Consider the following 21,254-nt stretch of genomic DNA (forward strand, 5'->3'; position numbering starts at 1 on the left):
GCTCCCTAGGCTTGCGGATAGCAGCCTGTTCTGGGGGCTGGGGTCGGGGGAAGCTCAGGCTTCCCCCGCCCCAGCCCCACGTCTGGGGCGGAAATAATTTTTTTTTCTTTATTTCCCCCCCAAAAAACTAGGTGCGCCCTATGGGCCGGTGCGCCCTATGGGGCGAAAAATACAGTAACAGTACAATGCAAACACATTTATACTTATCAGTACAGCAGAAAGGTACCTTTTGTTTTCCTCTATAATCTTCACCTTCAAAATTGTACAAACTCATTTCTGTGTCCATAGTGAAGTTTCGGAGGGAGCTCTCACCCATTTTTTGCAAACGCTCATTCATTTCAGCTGTCTAAAGCAGGCCACCAAAAATAAAATGAAGTTAATCTGTAGAAAAGCCATTTTTCATCAATAAAACATAAAAACTGATTTGATAAGATACTTGAAAAGCTGAATCAGACAGACTTGATTCTTTTTTCTTAATTCAAAGCAGATGATTTTTATAGAGACAGAAGATGAGCAACAATGAAAGTAATGGTAACATACAGAATCATCCAAATCCTCTCACCTTTTTTTCACCTCTTTCTAAAATAGTGGTAATATCTTCATCAGTCAGTTCACTGTCCTTGGAAGCAAATACATGTGTTGCTCCATGTCGGATCATCTGTAGCATTTCATCTTTTGCCAGTTTATTAGACTGCTGATCAATAAGTCTCCCTGACACAGGAAACAAAGTCACAGTTTTAATGCAAAACTTCTCAGCTTTTTCATACCAGAGTTATAAAGGGACTCCAGTTAGAACCTGTAGTAAGGCAGAGGGGTAAGAATGAATCCTAATACATGATTTACAACCCAAAAATGCATAAGTTTTAAAAATAATTTCTATAGGTGTAGGTAATGAGCTAAAGTAAGCTTCACATTAAACTAATGCAATTTTATAGATTCATCAAACTAACTCTTGAGCATTTTTTCTTACTTCAGAGATGGAGAACTTTTTGGCTCCATGGGTCAGAAACTTATAAGGATCAGCCTAACTGGCCAAATTTGACCAGTGGGGGAGGATGCTCACCTGACAAAATCTCTTGTGCGGCTTTGCAACATTCCTCCTACAAGCCTGGCCAATCCGAGGTTTAAAAGGGAAACATGGGGAGATTTACAAAGGCTTTAAAACAGCCCCTACACTCCCATTTCAGCCTCTTGAAACAGTAGTGTCCTGTTTGAGGCGCTTCTTCTTTAAGCAAGAGAATGGGCAGCAGCAGCAGGGTAGGTGCTCACCCATCTCACTGCTGTCACTGCCCATCCACTGACTTTTGAAGCACAAGCTGCTTCAAACAGGGCTTTTGCAATGTACTTTAATTCTTGTTCATCAGATGATAGGAATAGGCATGCAGCCAATAAGGGATTAAATCCTTTCCTCCCACCCCAGTGACATCAGCTGATGGGGGTGGTGCAGTCTGGGGAAGATGGCTTCATGAGCCAAACTGGACTCTGTGGCAAGCCAAGACTGGTCCATGGGCCGAAGGTTTGCCACCTCTGCCTTGCTGTCACTGCTAACGAACATAACGTATTTGGAAGGCATAGCCTACTTGTTTGGCATTGAGGGGCACATCAGAAATGTAAGATAGAAGGATGCTGAGCATTCAGCGTGTTTCAGCTGTATTACATTAACATAACTTAGATATTTTTATGACCACAGTGGCCATTCAACTAACATTTGTGGACAAAAGCATTTATTTTGCAATATTCTGGTTCATATGTGAAAAATATGAGACAGGCTTTGAAAATCTTTATGACTTCAAAATCAGAAGAGATGTTGAGCAAAGAAAACAGTCTTCTTTTACAACCATTTTTTGTTTCCAATCCCAATTATTTCACACAGTATTTTTAGAACATCCCCCTGGAATCCTTAAGTGCCTAGAGCATCCAAAAGCTGACATTCTAACAAAGATGTTGCAGACTGCAGAAAAATCCCTTGAGCTTATGTATGGCTTATGAGTTTTATGTTGCCCACCCAGCATTTATATATTTTATTTCTTTTTTAAAAAAACTTGATAACAAATGGGATGCCTGACCTACATAATGTTTCATAGTCACAAAGTTTCAACTACTTCAATAGAGCTTTCACCAGCTGAAAGCTAAGTTCTAATCTGCTTTACAAAATTAATCTTTGCTAACATTAAGTCAATGATTAGAGTAACACTTTACATATCCTAACCATAAAAAGCCTGTTGGTTTTGAGGGTCTTCTGCGTGAATGAGTAAAGAGTGGCCAATAATTATCTATGCTGAAATATCCATGCTACGAAAGAGCCTGATTTTATCTTAAATAATTGCTTTTTGTTTGTATAACAACTCACTCATCTCTCCAAAATAATTGTGTGTGGGATGACAACTGGCACTGTGACTCTTTTTTATGACACGAAACAGAGATGATCAGATAGCAGCTTGCCCAGCAAAAAAAATTTAAAAGCTGGGTTTCCTAGGTGCATTGCAAAACACTCTACTAGAATATCTATCTAACTATCTCTTCCTTTTCATGACAAACATTTGCCGCCTCAGGCACATGATGACCGCGGCCGGTGCAGGGAGGGCCTCCAGAATGGACACAAGAGACTGGTATTGAGTTGAATTATGCCACAACTTTATTGATTACAGAAAAGGAGGTTTGGCTATGGCAATGGGCATGTATCCAGCAACAGGCAGCCTGCCTGCTACCTGATAGGAACTCAGTGGGGTCAACCTTGTGCTGCTAAGTCGCCCCCAACATGGATTGGGTGCCATGACACTGCACAGGCCGCCATTGGGAGAGTTGAATTGGCCTATTTGTCTCCCTGTGGACTCCCAGACAGTCACTCCTCTTGGACCCCTCTAACAGGGTTCCCTTAAAACAAAGAACTCACCCAATGCCTTATCCACCAAAGTTGTGACGGATGCTATGAGGTAGGCAAAAACCTGCAAGCTGGCCAATTCGTTTGTAGAAAATTCCTCCCTATCCCCGAATATGGCAACCACATAAGCCATAGCAAGCTTGCGCGTTTTCCCCAATGGACAATCCCTTAACAGTCTGAGCGGGTGGGAAAATCCTGTGTCGATCTACAAAGAGGATCTGCACCTGGCCACTCCCTTAAATATGCCAGGGGCGGGCTCAGCCCCCATGCTCTTCCCCTTGATGGGCCTTGCAGGCACTGACCACCCCTACCTAGAGGTCCATTGCAGCCGGAGGGGGGTGGCACCAGGTGACCATCCACTCCCCCGGCCACGTAGGAAGGTGACAGGCTCCCCGGACCAGCCGCGGCCGTGCCATGCGGCAAATGCCGCCCACCCGGAGCCCCAGGTGAGCGTCTATTTAGCCACTAACAGTTAAATATTACGCAGTACCTTGCTGTATAACTATTGAGTCTAGCCTCAGTTTTATCTCAGCTCTCTCTACAATTCTCTCTTCAACAGTGTTGTCTGTGATAAGTCGGAATACTCGAACTCGCTTCTTTTGACCAATACGATGTGCTCGATCCTAAATCACAAAAATAGCAAATTTAAATAAAAGCATCCTGGCACATCTGTAATTGAAATTCTGACAGAAGAAAAAAAAACCACACTCTGCCCTGTAATTATTAAGGTTAGCACAAATGAAAATATTTTTCATTGTTGTTTATTTTAATTGTTTACCCTATTTTTAGAAGTCCTTCAAAGCTGGCATGTATTAACATATTCTGTTTTCTCTTTTTCTCAATTCATTTTAACGGCAGCAGCTGCACCAAGACTTGAACTGGGGCAAGCCATTGCAAAATCTACTTATTTTTTTCTTTAACAGCATGAGATACCACTTTTAAACTTTTGCTTTTTCAGCAGGCCTTCAGCTTAGTTGAAGCATGGGAAACAGGTAGCCTTCCAAAGGATATTTACTGGGCTGCAACACCCATAGTCCTATATCCTGGCAGAAGCTGATGGGTGCTGGGAGTCCAACAACATCTGATGGCCAACATGTTCCCCACCACTATCTCAGATTGTTAATAGTGTTTTAGCTCTCCCAAATGATTGGCTTCTATGTGCTTCTGTTTTAATATTTATTTAATTATTTATTTGTTATTTTGTTATGATTTTAGAGGAAATACAACAGCCTAAGTGCTTAAAAAAAGCAGAAAAGTGGATATAGATATCCATTTTTTTAAAATCCATTTTTTTAAAAAATGGATTTCCTAGTCAACAAAGGCTTAGCAACTGCTGCATTATCCACATTCAGAAATATTCTGTTAACTGTTCTCTTTCGGGTCTGTGCAATGTGGCTATGCCCAAATGCATCAGTGTGACAATGTGCTGCACTGCATTGGCACTTCTATGTGTGTACCTATGTTCTGTCTATGAGCATTTGACAGACCCCTATATTGAGATACTAAGACTCCACTTCATCCTTTAACTCTTGCATAGCTCCTTGGGATAAATTCCCCAGTCCACTGCCAAATCTACAACTGAATAGACAGCTACTCCTCCTCTTAACAGGGAATAAATTGGACATTTTTTTCTTCCCTGGATCCCTGCAGTTGTTATGGGCTCACAGCTGCAGGTCCTATTCATACCTATAGTGTGGTGCTGTTGATACCAAGGTCGCAGGTTCGATCTCCTAAGGGACAGCTGCATACTCCTGCATTGCAGGGGGTTGGACTAGATGATCCTCAGGTTCCCTTCCAACTATGATTTTATGATTTTAACACCAACCATGATTTGGTATTATGAAAGATAGGCCCAGGTGCTTCCCCTTCCTCTTATGTTCACCCACACCTGTTTGTTATTACACATGAAGCAAGCCAAAGCCAGGTTCCTAGGCTCTTGGCTCTCTGAAAGATTGCTCCAAGCCTGCCTCTCAGCTCCACCGGCACAGCCTATCAGTTCTAACTATCCTGTTGTCACTACAGTAGGAACTCTAGCTTTGCATGAGACATACCAAGAGTACTCACCATTGCTTGTAGATCGACTTGTGGGTTCCAGTCAGAGTCATAGAGGATAACAACATCAGCTGTTGCTAAATTAATCCCCAGGCCTCCAGCTCTTGTACTCAGCATAAAAATAAACTTTCTGCTGTTGGGAGCATTAAAGGTGTCTATTGCTTCCTATAAAGGGAAAACAATTTAAATTGCGGGGATTTCATGAAAATAACCTGTTTATGGGGTATTAAAATTGCAAAAGTTGCTTATTTTCCCTGGAAAAGCTGTTGGGCTAAATATGGACAAAGTAAGATCACCATGAATCAAAATAATTTCCTTCAACTTCACTAGTACCACAAGGCCCCCTGAACCAATGAATCACAGATAACCTTCTAGATGCTTATTCCTCACAGGTACTGTGTAAATGCATCTTTCACTTGACTGTTTAAACACCAATTAGAAGACTGAATGATATGAAAGAAACTCAAAGGACCATTTAATAACCCTAGATCAATCCCTGTTTATAAGGCATGCCATAAAAGAAATCCTTATTTAGCAAGATAGCACTCAGGGAAGCTTAAATGCCAACAGAGAAATGACTAGCCACCGTATAAGAGCAACTGGACAGCTACTGTCAAGGCTCCAACATGCCTCCAGGATAGAATGGAATGAAAATCCAATGAGCTACATAAATCCTCACCTCTCTCTCTTCATGCGGTGTTTGCCCATCTAATCGACAATACTCATAGCCCCGCCACATACAATAATCTTCCAGTATATCCAGCAGACGGGTCATTTGGCTAAAAATGAGAACTCTGGAACCTGAGAGACAAATAAGTTCTAAGAAAACAATTCATCACACTGCTGAACTTACACTTATATTAAATAAAAGTGTGTTCTCTGTCCCATACACTGCCTCTCCATTTTACTCTATCCTTTCTTCTACAGCTTCTGGTACTGCTCCTTCCCCTCTATAACTTCCCAAGTCCCTTCCCCATACTAAAAACTAGGTTTCCCCATTCCAATCTGATGTCTTCTGCTTCACTGGCATCTCCCTAGTCTCAGGAATTCCACCCCAAAGGTCTACAGCAGTAACAACTGGTCTTCTCAATTTTGGATCCTGATAATTGCAGCCCACTACTTTTCGTCCATTTAAAATACCACTTTGTACACATCTATTTGGCTAAGGTGTAGAACCCTGGGTAGGTGCAATATGTGCCTCTGCAGAACACAGACATATTGCACATCACCTTGGGCTGCCCTGCTGAAGGCCAGGTCTTCTACAAGAGTAATGGCAGGGTTTGTTCCCAATACATTACTTTAAGGTCCCCATTTTTAGGCACTGTATTCTTTGCCATATGAATAGATGGATAAATTAAAAGGGATAAATTCATAGACCCACCCGCAGTGGGAACTAAATCTGCACTCTTTCACAGTTGACTCCAGGTTTTTCCCCATCTAGGCTGCATCCAGAAATGCATCCCATTTGCCCCTTTTCATTCAGTGGGATCCACCAGAGAACCTTAAAATTTCTTTCCCTCATAGTTTCACCCAGGGTTCCGTTTACTTGGTCACGCCACAATGACGAAATACATTTCTAAATGAACAGTGACTCATAACAAGCCCTTCTTACCCTGCTCTTTGAGTTTTGATAGTAATTTATCCAGAGCAACCATTTTGCCACTGTTGGTCACAAGATGAGTATCAGTGGTATACGGTGGGCCAGGCTCGGCACCATCAAAGAGGTATGGGTGATTACAGCATTTCCGCAGCTGCATCAGAATGTTCAACAGCCGCATCTTATCCATTTTTCCAGCCGAATTTAAGATATCAATATCTTTCATTAGAATCTTGGTATACCTAAAAGGTTATTGGACAATTTAAAAACAACTCTTTGTCCTTGGACGTATGAAAGCATACAAATATGAAGGCATCTAAATCCCAGTGCTTTACGTATTTACACAGTGGCAACTGGCATTTATTTAAGTGTGGTTTACGTCTCTAATATTATTTTATTTTTCTGCAAAATGTGATTCTAACAAAGATTCATTAGCACTAGCTGCACACCCATCAAATTTGACAGTGGTTGGGGACTCTCCAAGCACAGACTAGGCCACTCCAAGCACAGACTAGGAGAAAGATAGGAAACAATGGGACAAGTTTCTGCACATTCTGAAGCCCCCAGTTGAGTTTATCCTGAAGTGCTACTATGGGCCAAGCATGGGCAGGAAGCCCTGCTACACGACCATAGTGAAACACAAATACCCATGTCCAGCTTAGCTCAAACACAACCTCCTGCCCCAAAGCTACTGAATCTGGATACTAAAGTGGTAGCCAAGAGATATGCTGCCTCCTTCATCACACACCCGCAAGCCAATTCCTGGCTTACAGGGAGGGACTGCATCTCTGACACCATTCCACTCTTTCTCTGTATACAAATTTCCTTAGTTCCATGTTAGAACTGAGGAAAAATTGTTTTTATACCTAAGGTTCACACCATGTAGAATGGCCTTGCTTCATCTCATCCTGAAACCAAGTTTCTGTCTTCTGTTTCTCTGAGGTGACAGCTCAGAGTATAAAACACAGACAGAACATAGGGAATTGGTTTTATTTTTCATCTACATAGATACCTGTATGGATTATAATACTTAGCATTTATATAGTACATTTCAAGTGTAGAAAGTGCTTCACATACATTGTCTCAGTAATATTTACTATAGTACTGTAAGGTAGGTCAGTACTATTATTTCTCTATTACAGACTAAGGTGCGGGGTTGGGACTGAGATGTGGTAGCTTGCCCAAGGCAATTTAATGAATGTGTAGCTTAAATCATATGTAGGTTTGAAGCGGGTCTTTACTGTTAATATGTTATAGTCACTATGTTAGGCCAGTATAATAGACTGATTTTAAATTAAATTTTAAAAAAGAATCTTACCATTCCCTCTGCATTTTGCTGAGTCCTAGATAAATTTTTACTTCCTTTTTAGGTGGCAAGCTCTTCTCCACCTCAGCTTTTATACGCCGTAACAAAAATGGCTTCAAAACCTAAAAATCAACACATCAACACATTTTACACATTGCTACAACTCTGCGTTTCAAGTATTTGTTTTGCCAGTGTCCTAGACTTCTTATACTGCTCTTGTGATGCCTTTTCCTAATGCTAATTTTTTGAGGCTACTTGAGGTGGGAGAGCATGCAGAATACATGACCATTTCTCATGGTGTTTCTAGGAGCAACAGGAGCAACTAGAAGCCCCGTACACAGAATGTATCTCCTAAAGACCTTGGTATCACAAATTGTGAAAGGGAAGTTTCAAGATGCGCTTCTAAATACATTTACTGAGTGTATAGTATAAATAACTGGATGCTTTGCTTCTGTTGGGAAAAGACACAAAGGCACACATTAATAGTTATGTTAATACATAGTAAACAAATGGCTGCCTCACCAGAATTCCACAAATTCTGTCTTATATCACATCACAATATACACAACACATTTCTCAGAAATGTACATTAAGATGTTACGCTAAGAATAATATACTATTCGTACAATACAATGGAAGAGAAATTAAATTTATTTCAGAAAGCAGAATTGCCATACTTACCGCGTGAAGTCTCTCTACAAGTTTTTGATCACCAAGGCAATTTTTAGTGTCAAACCATGAATCAAAGTCCTGTAAAAGTTATGTTGTTGTTACTGGGTTTGTTGTTACTGTGTTTGTACTTTCAAAACTCAAGGGGAAATTTTAGTAAACTAGAAACGAAGCTGTCCACTGGAAACAGTGTGTCAAGTTCTTCCCTTCTTTAACATCTAGTAAAGCATACCTATGCCCTGACATTATTATATTTCTGCCATGGATGTGCATCACTAGCAGGGGGGCGTACGTGAACAGGCACAAGCAAATGTTGTTACAAATTGTGAAAAGCATCCCTGTGTCTCATATAATGTGCAGATCCACTTAAAATGTGGCCCAAAGTGGCTGAACCAACTTCTCAAAGCAGTTCCACCTACCCCTCCCTTCAAATGCTCGTGTAGACTACACTGACTAAAAGCTAAGTCAATAGGAAACAATGCAGTTCAGATACACCAATACTATAAACTAATACTTGCATCTGAAAGATGCAATGACGATTTAGTCCCTCTCCTCCTGTAAAATGTCCTCTACCCACACTGACCATTTCAGTTGCTCATTATGCAACTTCACCATGTAACAGTACAGTCATACCCATGTTACGTCCACTTCATGTTACTTTCTTTCAGGTTATGCCCCACGGCGACTTCCGGGTTTCACCGCTCGCACATGCGCAGAAACGCAAAATGACGTCACGCGCATGCACAGAAGCGGCGAATTACAACCTGCCTGTGCGCAGATGCACCACTGCGAGTTGCACTCTTTTCATGTTGCGAATGGGCCTCCAGAACGGATTGTGTTCGCAACCAGAGGTACCGCTGTATTAAGAATCTGCTACATAATTTTTTTCCTAACTTCCCTCTCTATTCATTTACCTTCTCTTAAGAATGTAAACCATTATAATATGATAAAAAGATAACTTAAATTATTGGCAAAAGTTAGTTTACCATATAAAGTGTGCAAAACCAAAAAATAGGACTTTAACATAATGTACAATCTCACCTCTGCAGAATTGAAGACATCAGGCAAAAGGAAATTGAGCAATGCCCATAGTTCATGAAGATTATTCTGTAAGGGAGTTCCTGTTAATAGCAACCGATTTGTTGTCTTGAACTCTCGAACAATTTCAGAGAGCTAGGAAATTTTTTAGAAGAGCACTTGTTACTACTACATTACTACCATACTCCAGGATACATTTTATACAAATGAAAGTACATACAAAGTATTTCAAAATGAAGCTCCAAACTCCCATAACCTAAGATAATAATTACAAGCATTATTAATAGTTCAGATGTAACAGTTAGTGTTTTAAATTCTTCATTTTTTCCCTGCCTGCCATTCTGAAAGGAATTATTTTTTAACTTCCTATTTTTTTACTTCCTATTGCTTCCTATTTTCTCAAAGTGTACAAAAAGTTATCCTTCCATTCAAGAGTTACCAGATTTTTCCACTATCCTAGTATTCTGTAGTATTTCTCTAGGTATCTACAGAAATAAAGCTTAGGCTCACCTTAGATTTTTCATTCTTGATTCGATGGGCTTCATCAATCACCAGATACCTCCAGTTGAATTTTTTGAAAACAGACTTCTCTTTAATTACCATTTCATAGGAGGTAACACACACATCCCACTCTCCAGGCATCATAACATCACGGATAAAAGCAGCCTAATGAAAAATGAACATGGTAAACACTTCTAGATAGGTAAGCTGAATAGGGCCACCTAACTCATTTGGAAGCTGCTCCTGCAGCCATATACTAGTTATAAGGGGAAAGCATTTCACAAAAATGAAGAAGAAATGGAAGGTGGGGAGGAAATCAAGTTCCATAAAGGCTAATACGATGACTCACCCCCCCAGTAAATAAATAAAAATCAATGATGACAAATATATATTTAAAAATAAAGGAGGGGAGGGATAAGTGAATGCCTCTTCTCAGATGAACCTTGATGTGACATATGCATCTTAAAATGAAGTATGTCATTCATTAATACATACAAAACTTTTATATCCCGCCCCTTCTCCAAACGGAGTCTGAGGGGGCTAGCAAGAATAAACAACACAGCCATACAAAATCTGATAAAAAGTTAAAAAACAAAATCATAGTAAAACAATAAGAACATTAGTGATGTGTGGTTTAACGTGTAAACTGCTGTGCACAATTATGATGCTATACAAATGCAATGGCGGAAAGGCATTACACTCCCAACTTGAAAAGCAAGTCACTTCTTTACATAGTGCTCACTTACCCTGGCATCCTTGTCTCCAATGAGACAAACGGCACGTAGAGATGGAACCCAACGTTTAAATTCATTCATCCAGTTGTGCAAAGTCGACTTGGGGACCAGAACCATGTGTGGGCCAGGAATGTTTCGGTAATGTTTCAGATAGCCCAGCAATGCAATTGTTTGCAGAGTCTTTCCTAGACCCTACAATAGTATTAAAAATTATTTAAAGTTATGCATCATTGTTAGCAGCACTGAACTGATTTCCATTTATAATAATGAGTAGAAAAGTTTACGAACATGGTACAATTTATGGAATAGAAATCTGCCATAATTTCAATATATTGCAATATGCAAATTACAACTCTGGTTAGAGTTTGTTTTGAGATAATAAAACTACAGCTTCTCATAAGCATTCCTCTGCAATATGCATGAATTATTACAGAGAATGAATTTTTTAATTACATTTTGCTCTTAGCCATGTTACAACTGAATATTTGAGTCTCAGTCTGTACTACTGCTATGCATTATGCATCTTTTCTTTGAATTACACACAATTGTTATTCCTTGACTCTCTGAGTTCAGTAAATTTTCTACATACCAAAGAGAAAATGCCCACATAATACTAGGATATGCTAATGGCAGGCAAGTTGTGATACTTATCTCCTCTGTCACCATACTGAATTCTATTTCCACCAAAGTTCAAAAGACCTGCTGTCAATGAACCCATGAGAAATCTTTCATGAGCTCAGTCAATAGTACGTCAGTTTAGACATAGTGATCTTCATCTAACACATCATGGGTTTGTCAGAGAGAGCAAGCATTGTGCTGCCTTCTCTCGTCTTCTATGCCACAACAGTATTAATTCTGCAGTTTGTTAAGCCATACTTTCCCATTTCATCTGAACCAGGAAACTCTGGTTTATTAATCCTGAACTATAAAAATAAAATGAAACCATGATCAGATCCTGGTCCGTAGTTCAAGATTAATAAACCAGTTTCCCAGTTCAGATGTTATGGGAAAGTGTTGCTTAACGAACTCCAAAAGCAATGTATTGTGGTGCTCATAATACAACACTCTTGATCAAATAAACCATGATTTATTAGACCAAGATCATTATGCCTTAACTGGCAGCACAATTCACAACTAAGAAAATGAATGGGACATTTACTATTTCTTTCAATAAGGGTTGGGAACAGTTCGCAACCATTTATTTATAGTTGTCATCTTAGCAGCCATTACCGTATTTTTCGCCCCATAGGACGCACCGGCCCATAGGACGCACCAAGTTTTTTGGGGGGGAAATAAAGAAAAAAAATTTATTTCCCCCCCAGGCGCTTGTGGGGCTGGCAGCGGGGAGACGCACTGTGCCTCCCAGCTGTCCCCGGAGCTTGCGGGGCAGGCAGCGGGGAGAAGCGCTCTTCTCCCCACCACCCGCCTGCAGACCAGGTCCGGGGACAGCGGGAAGATGCGCTGCGCCTCCCAGCTGTCCCCAGAGCTTGCGGGGCAGGCAGCGGGGAGAAGCGCTCTTCTCCCTGCCGCCCGCCTGCAGACCAGGTCCGGGGACAGCGGGAAGACACGCTGCGCCTCCCCACTGTCCCCGGAGCTTGCAGGGCTGGCGGCGGGGAGAAGCACGCGTCTCCCCGCCCTCAGCCTCCAAACCACATCGGGAGACAGCGGGATGGCGGTGTTCCACCTCCCCGCTGTCCCCCGACCTTGTGGGGCTGGCGCTGCGGCTCTCCTGAAGCCTGGAGAGCGAGAGGGGTCGGTGCACACCAACCCCTCTCGCTCTCCAGGCTTCAGCGAAAGCCTGCATTCGCCCCATAGGACACACACACATTTCCCCTTGATTTTTGAAGGGGAAAAAGTGCATCCTATAGGGCGAAAAATACGGTAATTACTTTCATTACCTGGGGCAAGCAACAATCATGTAGAGGCAACCAGACAGAAAGCTCAAGTAAACTGAGGGTCAATTGGTTCTTCTTTCCTGTCACCCCAATCAGGCACCACAAATGACTAACATGGACATATGACAGGATAAATTTGTTCTTCCATGAATGCCATCAGGGAGTCACATTCTTCTAGCCAATTTCATCTGACTAGCTTATTAGGAATCATAGCTTATCAGAATCACAAAGATAATAAGAAACACCATTGCTTTTAGTAATAGCTGTATGATATCTGAAGACAATGGATTTAAAATCTTACTCCAAATATTCTCCAATTAGCTAATAATTATGGGCTAAGTACGCTGAAGAGACTTATTCCCAAAGTTGTACTAAAACCACCTGGATTACTTAAAGCATAGGAAATGTGGACTCCAATCTAAAACTGTTCTTTAAATTCATGAGAGTTTAAAAAGTAGTTTGAGGATTTGACAAGGGAGACATCATTGGAGGTCCACATCTGGCTTATGGCCACTGACTTCAATGAGAATTACATTTTTATTTAAAACCATTTTTTTCTGCTTGGAGAATTGTCTTCTTCCAAGAGATATACACTTCACTTCCACCCCAAAGATGTACTCCAAAAAGAAAGCTTTTTACCATTTCATCTGCCAAAATGCCGTTCACGCCATTTTCATAAAGGGAGATCATCCAGTTCAACCCCCTAACCTGATAGTCTCGTAACGTTCCTCCTTTAACATCTGCAAAGCACATAAAATGTGACTTTTTATCTATATGCTTGATTATAATATTATTTCCTAACTCGTTTAAGAAAATGGAAAAAGATTTTAATAAATATACTCACACGAAGGCGATTCCTCAAATCTAATACACACATTTGAGGTTTTTCGACTTTCTGAAAGTAGCTCTTCATCCTCCTCTTGCTCTGTGCGCCTATGGCGATAACTGAAGAAAAAATGAAGAAACTAGTCAAACCTATGATGTGCTTTCCACAAGGACCTTTTTGTATGCCACAAAAGTCCTGCCTTTTTTCCTGTAGTAGAGCAAGGAATCTCAAATAAGTTGCTCCTCTAACTCACTCCACAAGGAAGGACTATGTGAATATGAAACATGTTCATTAAAGGGTGGGACAGCCCCTGCCCCAGTTCCTTCCTGCCTACTCAATCAGCCATTTCCTCACACGTTTGGTAGCCCTTCATTTCTCTCTTCACTTCCTTTTGGGGCTACTCTTCATACATGGGACAGGAAAGGAGGATGAATTTAGACCAGTGTCAGGACATTATGCCTACCATCTTTTCCCCTCTCTAGAGCAGCTGAATTCAACTATCTTGGACAATTCTTCAAGCCATGCATCAAAGTGATGCTGAGGAGACACGGTGGTTTGAGGAGCCTCCTGGATGCCAAGACCAGCAAAGCAAAAACCATCCTCAGCAGTGGCCATGAGACAGATACTGCAAAGGCCAGTGAGGTCATGGTTTGCTTCAATCTGCCCAACAGGGCCTGATCTATGACCACAGAGGGTGTTCATACTTGAAGAGGGTATCCTCCCGCTATTAAGTCCCCGCACCTCGAATTCTACTGGAAAACAAAAACCCAGGATTGGCCAGAGAGAGGTGCTTCTCACTGGAGGGTAGACCTTTGTGGGCCTAAGAAGGGAAGTGGGCCTAGTGGCAGTGCACAATCCCAAAACAGTAAAAGGCAAAAAAAATCCTCATTGGCTCTCTTCTCCCCATGCCAATTCCTGGCTTACAGGGAGGGACTGTATCTCTGACACCATTCCACTCTTTCTCTGTATACAAATTTCCTTAGTTCCATGTTGGAACTGAGGAAAAATTGTTTTTATACCTAAGGTTCACACCATGTAGAATGGCCTTGCTTCATCTCATCCTGAAACCAAGTTTCTGTCTTCTGTTTCTCTGAGGTGACAGCTCACAGTATAAAACACAGACAGAACATAGGGAATTGGTTTTATTTTTCATCTACATAGATACCTGTATGGATTATGAAGTGGGCCTAGTGGCAGTGCACAATCCCAAAACAGTAAAGGGCAAAAAAAAAGCCTCATTGGCTCTCTTCTCCCCATGCCTGAATTTGCTGGCCATCTCAGCTTCAAGAGACGGCACTTTCACTCTCTCAAACCACACCCCACCCTTGTCAGGCATAAAAGCCATGATTCGTCCAGCACAGAGCTGGAGAATAACACAGTCCTGAGGCAGCCAAGCTGCAGGGACAGGCAGGGTAAGCAGCAGGCTGCAGCAAAGGTATCAGAGCTTAATCAGCTTCACCCTAGCCTAAGAAGCTAGACCACAGGACCCCTTTTAATGAAGGCTCGAGCCATGATCCTCGCCCCAGCAGCAAACCTAAATCAAGAGGAAACAGGTTCTGCATAGTAGGTGTGGTCCAGTTGCCATGGGCAAGGAGACACCCCGGGAGCCTCAAGTAGAGCATCTTCCATCTTCCATTCCAGGAGTATATTATGGCAAAGGTTCATTGCAAGATGAGGCTGTACCACAAAGTCACAGTCACTGACATGATAGCTTACTCTGTTTTTAGATTTTCTAGGGTTTTTATGGTTTTCTGGGAGTGTTCTAGCTTTAGGCAATTTTGCTTATATGTTTGATGGCCAGGAAAGTAACTCCCATGTAAATTGCAAGTTACCTGTACAGGTTTGCATATAAAAGATGCACTGCATTAAACACACATAGCATTTAATATCAAACAGTAATTTAAATTAAAAAGACATACTCTCCAGCCGAAAGTAAGCACTGCTTTTCATCCTTTTTTATTCGTGGTCGTCCAAGTTTCACTTTCAGGGGAGATGTTGGTGATTTCTGCGCCGCAGGTTGAATAAAATGTGCAAAGAGTTCTGTCTGTTTCAACAGGAATTCAAATCTCTTGGCTCGATCTGTTTTCTATATTCAACGCAACAAACACAGTATTTATTTCATTTATCTTTATTTTATACATTTGTATTTCACTTTTTCAGAAAATATCCTCACAAAGTGGGCAAATGCAGTGTAGAAAAATGACCAAACAACAGAGTACAAAAATACATTTTGAAACTTTTAAAATACCTCAAAGCCTTACAAGAATCCATTCATAAAGAAGCATGGCAGCAAAATAATATATGAAATACAATATAAACTGCACTCTTCCTAATCAAGAATACAATATTTTCTCAACTTCTGTAGTGTAAACCTGAAGATCTCAGAAAAATCTCAGAAAAATACAAGATAAAAACACAAATTACATAATAAAAACAAGAACATAAAGAAACCAATAACACCCACCCACCCATTAACACATTTAAAAGGATACAGGATGTTAATCAGCCAAAGGTCTGACTGAAGAAGAATGTTTTTGCCTGGCACCTAAAAGTGTATAATAAAGTCACCAGGTGAACCTCCCTGGAGAGAGCATCCACAAAGGGAGAGCCACTGCAGAAAAGACCCATTCTCATACTGCCACCCTTTGGACCTCTCATGGATGAGGCATACCAAGAAGGGCCTCTGATGATTATCGCAGGTTCCCAGTAGGTTCTTTGGGAAGAGGTAGTTCCTGAGGTATTGAGATCCTCAGCCATGTAAAACTTCATAGTTCAAAACCAACACTTTGAATTGGGCCTGGAAACTAATTGGCAGCCAGTGCAGTCAGTCCAGGATTGGTGTAACATGCTCAAATTGTCTTGCCCTGTGAGGAACCTGACCACTGAATTCTGCACCAGCCAAAGTTTCTGAACTGTCTTCAGAGGCAGTCCTACGCATAACACATTGCAGTAATCTAACCTAGAAGTTACCAAAGCTTAGACAACAGAGACTATCACTGTCCTGATTATGGGTGCAGCTGGGCTACCAGCCAAAGCTGATAGAAAGCACTCCACACCCGTGAGGCCACCTGAGTCCTAAGCGACAGCAAAAGATCCAGAAGTACCCCCAGGTTGCTTACACACTTCATCCAAGGAAGTATAGCCCCATCAAGAGCAGGCAACCTCCCATCCATCCTGTTTAGGGAACCACCCACTAAGAGTGCCTCATTCTTATCTGGATTGAGCTTCAGTGTGTTGGCTCTCATCTAGTCCATTATCAAGGCAAGACAACAGTCCAGCATATCCACTGAAGGTTCCATGGAGCCAAAGAGCAGTCCCCATCCAAGTAGAAGTGGAACCACTGCAAAGTGGTGCCACCCAGGGAACCAATATGGCTCTACGAAGCAGGAAAGGGCACCCAGGAGCGATCATATCAACAGCCCAATCTATTCAGATGTTCCAGAGGTCAGCCAGCGCTTAGACAGGAGCACCCTTCATATCAGCCAGAATATTCCACAGAACTGTCTTGAAATCCACTGGCTCCATTAGCCGCTGAGGGCGGACCATTCCAAAAGGTCCACTGCCTCTGCAGAGAGGAAAGGGTGCTGAAAGTCTAGATCTCAACACGAAGTGATCTGACCATGACAAGCAACTGATGTCAATATCCCCCATCTTCAGATTACCCTTTCTGCCAAGTTGAGAAAACAAGATCCAGAATGTGACCTGCAACATGCATTGGACCAGTGACATACTGTGACAGCCCCATGGTTTCATGGCATATGCTACACAGTTCTTCTTTTGTAAGGATGGCCTAAGTAAGAAACAGCTGGTGAATTGTAGTGGCTATGAAAATAAAGCTGCAATCCTATACACATTTACCTAAGAATAAGCCCCATTAAGATGAGTAACAACATTTTTTTTATTTGTACCCCACCCATCTGACTGGCTTGCCGCAGCCAACATATATAAAAGCATGCTTAGGAGTATACATGCTTACACTGTGAACCAAGAAGTCCAGAGTTCAAATTCTGTCTCTGTCACAAACACACTAGGTGACTACTAACAAGCCACACTTTCTCTGCTTCCCATCTCCAGCATGGTAGCAATATTTATCATTATCCAGCTCTACAAGTCTATCTGTAGCTGCTTCTGTCCCCTCCCACTAGAGACTAAAGCCTGAAAACTAGACTATGACAAATGTCAGACTAGAACAGGGAAGATCTGGACTCAAATCCTCATTCAGCCATAAACCCACTGAATGACCTTGGATCAGTCACCCTTGGGACATCCATCTTTCTCTCCCCTCCCGCCATGGTTTCTTCCTAAAATGGCTACAGCCAACCTGCAAATGAAAAGAGAAAGGAAAAACTGATCTGTCTGATTTCTCCTGCTCTCTGGCCGATCTCTCTCCCCACCTTTCTCTACGTTTTCCATCTGAAAATAGTTGCAGTCAACCAGCAAAGCACAAACAAACGAAGATATGGGAAAACTCCAGCTATCTGAATCAGCCATGTGTGTAGTGGGGTTTGGGCATATTTTTTTATATTTGAATAAATGGACAACAAACATTCAGATAGCGGGACCTGCATGTATATACAAATGCTAAGCAGTTTATTTTAATTTAAGCTAAAAAGGAGGATAGCATAACATTTCACCACATGAGGGCAACATAACACAGCATAAAATTTCTTGATGCTTTGAGGCCTTTTGTGGGGGAAAACATTTAACATACAGGATTTGAAAAAGAACAGACTAAAACTGAGCAGAGCTCTATTTAGAATAATAAGCAAGAGCTTCCTGTATTTTCTGTTTGCTTCTTCCTTTGCCTTTCTGTCTTTTTGAGACACTGCTCAGGAAGTATGCTGAAGCTAAGGTTTTAAAGAATGAGCAAAGGGGAGATACAAATTTCTTCAAGTCCAAAAATAGCATACACTCTGTAGTAGGCACACAATAAAATCCTACACATGTCTATTTAGAAATAATGCTCCCAAGTAAATGTGCATAAGATTACAACCACACTATCTTTCTACAAACTTGGAAGCAACAATACACAACTCCTTCAAAGAACCAGGAAACCAGCCAGGTGTCAGCTGTTTTTAACTTGAAGACTGTCTTAATGTTTGTCTCCTTACTTACAGGAGTTATTGAGGCAGATTTTGAATACTGGCTAACTGAAAAGTCCGATTCCATTAGCAGCTCTGAGAAACTGCAGGATGGCTGCTATAATGTTATCATACTTGGGCAGCTGAAGTTAATTCTTGACAGAATTTCATAGAAACAAGTGAATGATTAAATGTTGGTTATCATTCAGTTTCCTCTTCAATGGAATCTGTAGACTTTCAGAGCTAATTCTTATTTAGCAAGATTCATATCAATAAGAGTTTCTAATATGGATATTTTCTTACGTTGTACTATACTTTCGCTCGACAGATCCTAAGCATTAGGTCTTTCTATACCACAATAGCCAACATGGTGCCCTCCAATTCTCATCACACCAGCCTGCATGGCTAGTGATCAAGAATGGTGGTAGCAGCAGTCCACACAAAATCTGAAGCGTAACACACTGGCTATCTCTGTTCTATACTGTACTATACTATACTATACTATTTTATATTTTATACTATACTATACTATTTTATATTTCATTCAAATTGTTTAACTTTATTGTCAACAGTGATCTTCATCTTTAGGGGTTTTCCCTCTCAAGGGAAAATCTCTTCTTTTTCTCTACCAAGAAACATTCTAGCAATAGTGAAAAGCTACTATAAATTTCAAACATAATTACAGATTTGCTTGAAATACAAAACCACTGAGTGCTGCCAAAAGTAAAGTAATCAGGCTGGAATGGTAACTATGGTTAATGGCATCCAAACAAAGCAGAATCTGGAAGCCAGCTTGAAATCATGGCTTCATATTCTGGCTTGTTTGGAAGACATTAGCCATAGTTTCCCAATTCTGATATAACAGAAAGCTATTGTTAACTGTAGCTTCCTGGCTTCTCTACTGACTCATGCAAAGGAATGAGCAAACTGGTTGTGCATGAAGCTTGTTCCTATCTCATCTTATTAAGCTAATATTTGATTATGCAAATACAGTCACTGTTTGAACAACAGAGGACAGTGTTACTCTATACTTTTAATGTGTGGAAGAGAGAATTTCAGGAGTGCAACTTTCCTCACTTTTCTGACAAACTGCATCTTCCACATAGTCTTTAAAACTAGTACAGTAGTCTACTCTTCTCTTGTGTATGATCATCCTAAGGAAAGATCACTAGAATATTAAAAAGATTTGTTGAGCATCAGTTTTAGAATCAAAACAATGATTTCTCTCAAGGCTACTGACATGAGAAAATGTTTTTACTTTTTAAGCAGTAGTAAAAACTTCTCACACCAAATGACGGAACCTCGAATAGATGATGTTGTTTGGATTTTAAAAGACATGTAAGACAATTATGTGTAACACAGACTTACTCCGTTCACATATAAAATGGGGGTAGAGGGATCTAATTTTAAACAAGCACAAAGAAAAGTGGACCAAAACCTGCCCTTTTTATTGGCTTACCTTATTGCACTGTGTAACTTTTAAGCAGTTTTCCAACAGACTGGGTCCAATACTACAAATAGGGTAGGAAGGGATAAATTTGCTAAAATCTATGGAAAGCAGTAAAGTAAGATGGGTCTTATGCTTCTTTTGGGTAACAGCAGACTCCTCCACCTCAGCTTTATTATATGTGAAGATACAAACAAATGCCTCAAATTTCACCACACAATTACTTGGGAGCAAGCCAGAGATAGGGGAAAACTGAATTCCACGTAAGCATGCACGGGATAAGGCTGCACATACTACATACACAAACTTGTTCTAGTGATTGATTTGGTGTATTAAGGATCCCCTGAATGGGTTATAGCTTGCTGTTTTCACTTTGGCATATATGAACATCAGTTAAATTATCCTAATTTTATTCAGATACACGTGTATTATTTTTATTTATTTTACTTGAAATACTGCTTAAAAGTGGAACTTTAAAGGGAGGGCACATGTTGTGATCTGCCAGGGAAATTCAGCATTTTAAGTTCATTTATGATGTAGTTTTATTTGGGTCTGGGTTAATTTCAAATGATGTCACCTTGTGTTACTCTCAGACTGTTAAACATTTGTTTTGTGATGGTATCATGAATAAATAATATTTTTAAATGTTTACATATATGCACTTTAAAGCTTCCTAAAACTGTCTAGAAAAACAATCTGTTTTATTTTAGAACAGTTAATATTATGTATACTAATATTTTAACTTCTGTTTTCACCACAACCAAAGCTCAACAAAAACGTAACAAATATATTATCAGATAAACTGCTATATCAGAAAATTTACCATCTTTTCTTCATACTCTGGATCAACATCTTTTTCAGATTTAGATGCCTTTGGAGGGGGCTTTAGTTGAAATGGAGGATCATTTCTCTGTAAACAAAATGACAAATTCTACAATTACTGTGGGTCTATTGGAGGACCAAATTCCCCATTCAACTCACCTCCCCCCCCCCTTGCCTCTGTAAAAATCAAGAAAATACGACTTCTGAAATGAGGGGAAGAACTTGTTTGTGCATTCAAAACAATGCATATACCTCCACCACACCCACTGTGAAAAGTTTCCTGCACTCAGATACCACATAAATTGCTTAAGATTCAAAGAGTGATACAAGTAGTTGTGCCTATGGGCATCTGAACTTAAGATTTTCAAACAGCAACACATCCCTGTGACATATTGTGCACTGCTT

At 40.7% G+C, this 21,254-nt stretch overlaps 1 protein-coding gene across 1 annotated transcript in view; it reads right to left on the reverse strand.

Moving 5' to 3' along the window:
• Nucleotides 1-21,254, reverse strand: part of SMARCA1 (SNF2 related chromatin remodeling ATPase 1) — a 47,340-nt gene that overhangs the window by 23,528 nt on the left and 2,558 nt on the right. The window contains exons 2-16 of the mRNA XM_083595848.1: nucleotides 20,851-20,937; nucleotides 15,419-15,585; nucleotides 13,518-13,618; nucleotides 13,313-13,413; nucleotides 10,791-10,970; nucleotides 10,054-10,209; nucleotides 9,547-9,678; nucleotides 8,518-8,586; nucleotides 7,849-7,958; nucleotides 6,546-6,772; nucleotides 5,613-5,734; nucleotides 4,946-5,098; nucleotides 3,372-3,504; nucleotides 563-711; nucleotides 227-346 (exon numbers count right to left, since the gene is read on the reverse strand). Coding sequence (XP_083451974.1) covers nucleotides 227-346; nucleotides 563-711; nucleotides 3,372-3,504; nucleotides 4,946-5,098; nucleotides 5,613-5,734; nucleotides 6,546-6,772; nucleotides 7,849-7,958; nucleotides 8,518-8,586; nucleotides 9,547-9,678; nucleotides 10,054-10,209; nucleotides 10,791-10,970; nucleotides 13,313-13,413; nucleotides 13,518-13,618; nucleotides 15,419-15,585; nucleotides 20,851-20,937 — 2,007 coding nt within the window. The remainder of the gene's footprint in view (nucleotides 1-226; nucleotides 347-562; nucleotides 712-3,371; nucleotides 3,505-4,945; nucleotides 5,099-5,612; nucleotides 5,735-6,545; nucleotides 6,773-7,848; nucleotides 7,959-8,517; nucleotides 8,587-9,546; nucleotides 9,679-10,053; nucleotides 10,210-10,790; nucleotides 10,971-13,312; nucleotides 13,414-13,517; nucleotides 13,619-15,418; nucleotides 15,586-20,850; nucleotides 20,938-21,254) is intronic.

Source organism: Podarcis filfolensis (genome assembly GCF_964270895.1).
Source record: "Podarcis filfolensis genome assembly, chromosome: Z".
NCBI classification, from domain to species: Eukaryota; Metazoa; Chordata; class Lepidosauria; order Squamata; family Lacertidae; genus Podarcis; species Podarcis filfolensis.